Source organism: Phocoena sinus, chromosome 15, assembly GCF_008692025.1.
Source record: "Phocoena sinus isolate mPhoSin1 chromosome 15, mPhoSin1.pri, whole genome shotgun sequence".
Classification (NCBI taxonomy): domain Eukaryota; kingdom Metazoa; phylum Chordata; class Mammalia; order Artiodactyla; family Phocoenidae; genus Phocoena; species Phocoena sinus.
In genome coordinates this window covers 51871655-51880221 of record NC_045777.1, presented here as the reverse complement: position 1 = coordinate 51880221, position 8567 = coordinate 51871655, and the positions used below count along the sequence as shown (strand labels likewise).

The 8567-nt window shown below is 59.3% G+C and overlaps 1 protein-coding gene across 2 annotated transcripts; it reads right to left on the bottom strand.

Moving 5' to 3' along the window:
- Positions 1 to 413: 413 nt before the first annotated feature.
- On the bottom strand, positions 414 to 6529 carry PRSS22 (serine protease 22). 2 transcript variants are annotated; one of them, XM_032605680.1, is made up of 8 exons: positions 5503 to 6529; positions 4817 to 4858; positions 4514 to 4625; positions 3852 to 3878; positions 3253 to 3424; positions 2736 to 3013; positions 1509 to 1666; positions 414 to 918 (listed from the first exon to the last, which is right to left on the bottom strand). In XM_032605680.1, exons 3-8 carry the CDS (start codon positions 4593 to 4595, stop codon positions 658 to 660), a joined length of 978 nt encoding a protein of 325 aa, XP_032461571.1. In that variant the 5' UTR covers positions 4596 to 4625; positions 4817 to 4858; positions 5503 to 6529; the 3' UTR covers positions 414 to 657. The 2 variants fall into 2 exon arrangements, with proteins under 2 accessions (XP_032461571.1, XP_032461570.1); XM_032605679.1 differs by lacking the exon at positions 4817 to 4858 and having other exon boundaries at positions 4514 to 4738.
- Positions 6530 to 8567: the final 2038 nt, after the last annotated feature.

Below are 8567 nucleotides of genomic sequence, written 5' to 3'. Positions count from 1 at the left end.
CTCAGCCCAAATCTGAGACACCCGGCTCTAAGATGAGGGAGGATGGGGGACACCCCACTCGTGTGTGTGGGGGGGGTGGGGGTGTTCTCCTAGCCAGCCCTGTTTCGGAAATTCAACAGGCAGGTTGGGGACCTGCCTGGCCCTGCAGCCCCCAACACCCACCTTTCAGGTGGGAGAGCTGGGCCTCCCAGGTTGCTGGGCCTCCTGTCTCCTCTCCATTTGGTCTCCCTGGAGGCAAGGGATTACAAAAGGACAGTGCAAAGGTCAGAAGTCAGGATGTTGAATCCTAGGTGGGCAGGACACCTGGGTCCCTGGCCAGACTACCATCGAAAGTCCTACCTGCCAACCCCCGTTTTAACCCTGACTGGACCCTTCTTCCCAATGTTCCCATACCCGAGGGAAAAAATAGGAACTAGGGTAAAAATAATTTATTGAAATTGGAGGAATAAATAAGATGTGTGGGCGGAGTTACAAATAACTGTAAAAATTATTAACAAGTATGTACACAAAGGCGCTCCGGGCCTCGGGGGTGGGGCCTGAGCCCAGGGGCGGGGCGGGGCCTCCCCGCGGAGGAGATCCGGCGCCGGCACTCGGGCGCTCCCAGAGGTAGACCGCTTATTTACAACTGAGGAAACAGCACGTGGTCTCCCCAGATCCCTAAACGCCGCGGCCCCGGGCGGCCCTGCGAGCTCGCCGCGCCCCCAGAGCCCGTCCCCGGCGTCCTGTGGGCCCGCTACCCTGCGAGTGCCCGCGGAGCTGCACCCCTTGCACGATCTTCTGTACCCAGGAGCGGTGGGCGGCTAGGCTGATGTAGACGCCAGGCCGGTTGCGCTCCGCACAGCCCTCGCCCCAGCTGATGACGCCCGCCAGCAGCCAGGTGCGCTCGACCTGGCACATCAGGGGGCCTCCGGAGTCGCCCTAAGGAGAGGAGGGAAGGTTAGGGACCCGCGTGGGGCAAGCGGTGAGCAGAGCCCAGGAACCGCGCCGCAGTGGGTGGCAGTTCCCTTCGCGGGGGACCATTTCTCTGACCTGGGGGCCGCGGCACCAGGACCGGGAGGGCGGGCAAGGACACACTTCCCAGGCTCACTTCCGGTAAGAAGCACTTTGTGCTAGACCTTCTCCCTCACAGCCCTGGAGGCAGGGAGTATTGTGACTTGCTTCACAGTTGAGGAAACCGAGGCTCAGAAAGAAGAAAACTGACCCAGCCCGGGTGTGGACCATGCACCGTCCCACCGTGCTCCGCCACAGTGGTGGAGCTGGAGCTGGCTCTGGGGGCCAGGACCGTGGCACGCCTTCAGGAGGATGCCAGCTCCCTGAGAATGGGGTCAGGCACACCGGAGGTGCTCAGAACGTTTGATGTATGAACGGCTGAACCAGGCTGGGGCCGGGTTCTGTAGGCATCTATCTAGGGGGACTACCAGGTCACAGCTGATTCTGGGAGGAGGCGCAGGAGCAGAGGGGTGATGGAGCTCAGTGGGGCAGGGCTGGGAAGGAGGTGGTGTGCTCACCAGACAGGCGTCCCGCTTCCCCTCCAGGTAGCCGGCGCATAGCATGTCCTCCGTAATGGCGTCCTGCCCGGCTCCCCGCCAGTACAGGCGGCTGCAGACTGCTGAGTCGATGATGGGAACCTTTAGCTTCTGGAGGGTCTGAGGGTTGGGCAGGGGCACTGGGAGCAGGGAGGAGAGAGACAGGCTTGGGAGACTCTCCTGGTGGCCTCCTCAATTCCCTCCTCAATTCCCTCAGCAGCGTTTCTCAAAGGTTAAGTGGATCAACTCTGTCAGGCTCTCCCACAATGCCTGCAGAAAGCCCAAATTCCAGGACTCCACTCTGGACCTACTGAATCCCAAATTAACGTGCAGCCTGAAACTCTGAATCTTTAACGAGATCTCTGATGCCAATGAGATGGTTCAAACCAATGGTCCAGGCTTGTCCCATCTCAGGCACTACTTTATCCAGCACTGGTACTGCTACAGACTAATGGCCACTCAGTGTTGAATCTTATTGGGACTTGAGGGACCCCCGCCATCCCCTAGGGGGATTGATCCTAGGATTGGTCTGTAGACCTTCCCCAGTTCATAAATCCACCTTTCACAGGAGCCCCTAAGAATGACCGTGGGGAGACTGACTGAAACTTCAGAGTCAGTGGGGTCCCCAGACGCCCAAACTGGTGTCATTTCTCTTAATTCTTCTGGAATCTGGTTAAAGTTCCATATATATATATGTCACTGCTTCTCTGCCTCTTACTTAATCTAATCTAATTTGTGTTTCTAGATGAGGTTTTCCAAACCTCCAGACTTGGTTTGCCAATTATATTTTACCATTTATGGAGACTGCATTTTCTCCTGGGAATTTTGCCTGCAATTGTGTCATGATGCCACCAGGGGGCGTTTATTCCAGATTTGGAATCTTAGGGCTGTTTTCATATTCACCTGGTTCAGCTTGGTCCCATAGACACCTCCTCTCAGCTGTTCCTATATCACTTAATATCTTGGTTGATCTGGCATCTTTGCCTCAGAACACAGCAAAAGGTACCTTTTAACTAGAAATGATCTAGAACTATCCACCTAGGCTTCTGTGTCATCACATCTCTGGGTCACAACCTGTCTTTTCTTCTATCTGTGTTGTGCTCTGCCTCTGGCCTCTATCCTTTGCTGCCCGTGGCACCTGTATCTCCCAGTGTCCACCGCCCTCTGTCCCCACCCACCCCCATACCCCTGGTGAGAAAGAAGCCACACCTCCATCGTGGATACTCCCCCAGCCAGCAACCCAGCAGTTGGTGTCCGGAAGGAGATGGACGGAGGAATCAGGCAGGCAGATGGGCAGGATGCGTTCAGAGAACTGGATGGCGTGCTCCAGGTGCACCAAGGCGATGTCAGCACGGGCGCCTTTCTTCCAGGAGTACGCAGGGTGGAGCTTCACCCAGGCAATACCCACCTCCTGGGACCTCGGGCCGGGGTTCCCCAGCTGCCAGGCCCCCAGCAGCACAGAGAACAGGGCTGGTTTGTTCGGATGGCTAGAAGGGAGAGGGAGGGGGTGGCATCAGCCAGGAACCACGGGGTGTTCAGGAAGCGTCTGGGAAGGGTTTCTGGGGTAATGGCATATGAAGGCCCCTGGTGAGCAAAAGAGGCTTCTGGGGAGAAGCAGGGACTCTCCTGAGGGACCCAAGACTGGACTGAAGCCTGGAAGCCGGGGCTGTGTGGGCAGCCCAGGGTCTGGGGAATCGAGTGGAGGGGACCGGCTGAGCGTACGTACCCTTTGAAGCAGTGGGCGGCCGTGACCACCCAGCGGTTGGTGAGCAGGGAGCCTGCACAGTGGTGGGTGCCATTCTTCTGGATGCTCACAAGCCAGGGCCACTCAGCATCGGTGCTGTCCTCACCACCCACGATTCGGTTCAGGTGTTGGGGCTTTCCACAGGCTGGGGGACCTGGCGGAGGAGGGGCCGGTGTGTCAGACCCTCAGGCACAATCCTCATCCCTTCCAGCCCCGCTTCCCTGCCTTCAGCACTTAGGCCTGTGCTCCAGTCTCCTCCCACCCTGGCTCCATTCTTTGCTGCCTCTTCCCCGGCCCTTCCACCCTCTGCCCTCCACTCTGGCTCAGCACTTGGTCCTCTAGCCCTTTTACATCCTCGGGCTGCTCACCCCCTCCTGGGCCTCTCTCCTCCACATCCCGACTCTCTGGGCCGCATCCTCACTCTCTGGGCCTCTTTTCCTGCCTGCCCTTCCTCTCCAGCTCAAACACCCTCTTGCCCCACTGCCCGCTTCTGACCTGTCCCCCACAGACAGACACACAGACACTACCCTGCCCTTCAGGCTTCCTCCCTCCTCGCTTCCCTGAGGGCAGCTCTGACTTACCAGCTGTCTTGGCAGCAGCTAGGGTGGCTGAGGGCAAGAGAAAGAAAGGGTCAGGTCGGTGGAGGGGAGCCCTGGTGCCCAGCAATCCTTCCCGGTGGCTCAGTCCCTGGGGCCCTCCAGGCCTCCCCAGGCGGGGCATTTCCTGGAGCCTGGGCAGGACAGACCGAAACCTCAGGCCCTCGGTGTGAGCTGCAGCCTTGGCCTCCCTGCAACTTCCTGTCCAGCCTGTGCCCGGGCTCCATCCAGCCTACCTGGGGGTGAGGGGTCAGCTTCTGGGGTGTCTCACTGAGGTGAGAGGGAGAACCCCCCTCCCAGGCCTTAGGTCTGGATGCCGCTGCCCCAGCAGTGGACCATGCAGACCCAAGAGACAGGAACGGGACATGAAGAGGGTAAATAACAAGCAGAGCTGAGCACACTGAGCACTGACTGCACTAAGCCCTGTCCTGGGCCCTGTAGTGCAGTGTTTTATGTACTCCTCACAGCTGTGGAGGAACCTGAGGCTCAGAGCAGGCAAATGATAGAGAGGGAGAGGGAGAGAGGGAGGTGGGGGAACAAAGCAACAGATGAGAGGGAGAGGAGGGATTCAGGCAGGACCAAGAGGGAGGACAGCTGGGTGGACAATGGGGAAGGGGTGGAGGGGGCAGCAGGCCCTCAGGACTCACCTGGAGCAGCCAGAAGTAGCAGGGAGGTTACAATCCTGAGGTAGTGCCTCCCCAGGGCAGGGAGAGTCTCGGGAACCACCATGGCCACTGCCGACAGGAGAGCTTGGATTCCCTGCAGGCCACCCCAGGTTTTATCCTGTGAGGCAGAATGCTGTCGGACCAGTCTCCCGAGTGAGTGGCTCAGTCCTGCCACCCCGGGCTGTCAGTCACAGGGAAGGGGTGGGGCTTTGGGGAGGAAATAAGCCGTTAAAGTCAGGGGTGGGGCTGGCGGTGGGGTTGGAGGGCTCTAGCTGGGACCCCTACCTCGGGCCTGGATCCGCGGACTCAGGTCTCAGGATCTGGGCTCTGGAGGGGCAGGAGAGGGAACTTGGGCCCTCAGGTCTAGGCTGGGCCTTGACCTTGACTGAGGGGGCAGGGCAGAGAAAGGCCCTTAAGGTTGAAGGGGGGGTGGTCCAGGTGGGGAAGGAAGGCACTCAGACTCTGGGGCCTGGGTCCGCGGTGGCGGGAGCCGTTGGGGAGGCCCTGGGGCCTTGGGTGGGTGACAGCGGGCAAGGGACTGCCCAGAGGCTCCGTAACGGCTCCTGTGACTCAGCGGAAGACCTGACCCAGCCCTGGGCTCGGGGATCCCGTTAACCCACTTGCCAGAAGGCGTGAATCAGACCCCCGGTGGCCACCTGTCCCAGGGACACCTTCCTGTGGGCCCTGTCACTCAGCAGCCTAAGGATTCATCTCTCACCTGGACTTCCAGGAACCCCAGGTGGGGCAGCCAGTTGCCCAGGTGGCTGTGACTGATGCGGCTGCCTGGGGAGGGCTGGGATGCTGAGTCCCCACACCCCACCCCAGCCCCTGTGCTCCCAGGACCACCCCCCTGGACCCCTCCTTGGAGTCAAACGGCTGCTGGGTGATGCTTGAGCGGGGAGCCCAGGTGGGGGTGTGGGAAGCAAAATGCTCCCCCAAGGAATCTGCCCGCGTGATCCTGTAACCCTCACCCTGCAGTCAGGTCTTCCGTGACTCAGTACCCCACACTCCAGACACCCGTGCCCTGAGCAGGAGGAGTCAGGCTTCTTCTGAGAGAAACTGTGTATCTTTGTCCTTCAGTCATTTGATCAACAAAACTTGCGATGGCCCTCGATATGCCTGGGGAGGGGCATGGACATAACAGCAGTTATGGCGTGCGTAGTGAGCCAGGCACCACCTCATTCAGTCTGCAAAGTCCCTTATTATTATTCCCATTCTGCAGATGAGCAAACTGAGGCCACTAAGGGAGGTGAGTGACTTACCCAAGGTCCCGCAGCTGGTGAGGGGAGGAGCCCAGATGTGAACCCAAATTCTAGAGAAGGGCCAACTGGACTCTTGGAGCCCTGAGGGAGCCCAGTTCAGCAGACGGATGGTGACCCGCCCCCTGGGGTCAAAAGTGCTGGGTGGGTGGGAGCCCAGGGGAGGCACCTGATGCCGGCGGGGAGCGGGGGCAGCCAGTGAGGGCTGCCCAGAAAGGAGGACCTTGAAAGGGAGGCTGAAGGAAATGATGGAGTTAACCCTACAGAGGCTGGGGATGGGGACCAGTTGGGGGGGAAGCCCGAGGTCACAGAGAGGGAGTGAGGGCCCGGTGGGTGGCTCGGGGCATTGGGAGGGGCTGCCACCACAGCCCCTGTCCTTTGTGGGCAGACCTCCTACCACAGCTTCTCCTAAGCCCCACAGCTTAGCCAACACACGTTCTGCCCCCAGAGCCTGCCCAGGGGTGGACTCCCCTCCTGCTGTCCACCTCCTCAGGCTGTTAGGGGTTCCAAGAGTCTGTGAGACTCACCTGGAGATCATCGGTACCAAAAAGGATCATCGGTGTGTTTTACTGGCCCCTGCTTGGGTTGGAGGGGCAGGAGGCAACTCAGGATTAAACCGCAGGCCAGAGGTGCCCTGCTGCTGCGTGGAGGCCCCTGCCCCACTCCACCCAAAGACAAGGCAAGGGTGGGGCGCAGGAGCGTGAACAGCTCCTAGCTGACGCATTCACCTCTGTCCCAGGACTGGGGGTGGGGAGACTGCTGGGAAACAGAGTGGCTAAGGTGAGGGGCACCTCCAGTGGGGCCCCAGCAGCAGTCGAGCAGAAATGCCAGCAGGGTGGGGGAAGGGGGCTCCCTGCCACTGCCCTCCCCCACCTGCTGTCTGTCCTGGGTCCACCTCTGTGCCCTGTGGCTGGCCTTGCCCCTCATGCTCTTCCAACCCACTCCCTTCCTGAATCTAAGGCGGTTGGCCTCCCCAGCTCACCCTACAGGCACTTATTGGGCACCTGCTGTATGCCAGGTCCTGTGCTGGGCACTGGGACACGACAATGAATAAGACACATGTCCTATCCTTAGACAGCACACATCTCCCCAGGGGTGGGAGGCAGTGAGCAAGTAATGACCGCAAGGGGTCATGGGGGGATGGGCACAGAGGCCTGGCACTCAGGTAGGAGTGTCAGGGAAGGAGGGGGCTGTAGGCGTGGACCCTGGAGGGCCATCCTGAGGGTGGGTGCTGTGTGCTGCGACTCTCAGAGGAGAGGGACGGTGAGGAGGTTCCCCATGGATCCTCGGGATCTAGGTTGGTACCTAGTGCACACTGGGTCTCAATGGATATTTGTTGAATGAATAAACAAATGAGGAAGAAGTGAGTCTGGAGAATTCCACTGGGGACCGACTGCTTCAGCCTCTTGCCTCTCCAGTTTCTCTGTGTTCCAGCTCTTTGTGCCATTCATGCCACCTGGATCACTTCCCAGGTGATCCAAGGGGCAGGCATGTGCCCCAAGATGTTTCTGTCCTCGTGATGGGGTGGCCAGGAAGATAGTCCCAAGGGGAAGGGCCCGGGAAGAACCAGGGGAAGTCCAGAAAAGCCAGTGAAGACTTCCTGGCACAAGTCCTGGAAGAGGGCCCCACAGACCGGCTCCCCAGTTCCCAAGGAGTGGAGATCTTGGTATGATTCAATATTCATTCAAACAGAATATTCATTGTGCCCACGGTATGCCAGACCTATGCCAGGCATCGTGGCTGGGCATCTCTTCGCCGGGGCAGGAGATGGATGGGCTGCCCACCCTGCCACCCACTATCCGTGTCCCTGCCAGGCCGTCTCAGGACCACTGGTGATTTTGCAGGGAGCTGGGGGTGACAGATAGGGCTGCAGAGGCCTCAGAGGGCATAGCAGCGGGAGCTCAATCCAGAGAAGTGACTCACTGCCCCCCTTCTCTCAGCATCTCAGACGTGGGCACCGGAGTCTGGCAGATATCTGATCAGGGGTATCCGTTCATTATCCAACCAAATCTACTGAGCACCTACTGCGATATGGCTGTGAACAAACCAAAGACAATCCTGCCCTCACGGCAGGGACACCAGGGGAAACAGAATAAACAACATAAATAAGTAAATCATTTAGTTTAATAGATGATAAAGTCTATGGGGAAAACCAAAGCCGGAAGGGACTCGGGTGGGGGTGGGAATGGGAGGGGGAACAGGAGATGGGGTGTGGCATTTTGGGGTTTGTAATCTTACATCAGGAGCCCAGGGAAGAAGTGCAAACCTTCAGCTGAGACTTGCAGGAGAGGGGCAGAGGCGGGTGTGGTCAGAGACCATTCCAGCCGCAGGAAGAGCAAACTCAAAGGCTTGGTGGGTGGAATGGAGGATTCCAGTGGCAAAGGAGAGGCACAGGGGCTAAGGGGGCCTGGCCTGGCCACCCAGCCTCCCTGTGTAGGTGACACTGAGCCTGGCTTCAGAGGATGAGTTGGGGACACTAGGAGAAGAGGTGGGGAGAGCCATCCAGGGTGAGGGGCCAACCAGCTCAGGGCACAGGGACAGGGTACTCGGGGCAGAGGTCACCAGACCACCAGGGTCCTCGTGGGCCCAACCATATAAGGGAGCCTTGGCTTTAGGGCAGGAGCCCTGCACAGAAACCCAGCAGAGAGCGTTGGCCACGGGAACTGCTCTCTCCTCTGAGGCTCATTTTCATGCAGTTCTGGCCCTGGCTTGGAGGTTGCGAGCTGTTTTCTGTAAGGAGAGGCTGGATCTCTGAGCTGGAGAGGGGAGCCAGGGTG

Coding starts and splice junctions, on each gene's coding strand:
- PRSS22 (XM_032605680.1), bottom strand. CDS start 4,595: ATGGTGGTTCCCGAGACTCTCCCTGCCCTGGGGAGGCACTACCTCAGG. Junction 3,014..3,252: donor GCCGCCCACTGCTTCAAAGG/GTACGTACGCTC, acceptor TCTCCCTTCTAG/CCATCCGAACAAACCAGCCC. Junction 1,667..2,735: donor GGGGAGTATCCACGATGGAG/GTGTGGCTTCTT, acceptor CCCTGCTCCCAG/TGCCCCTGCCCAACCCTCAG.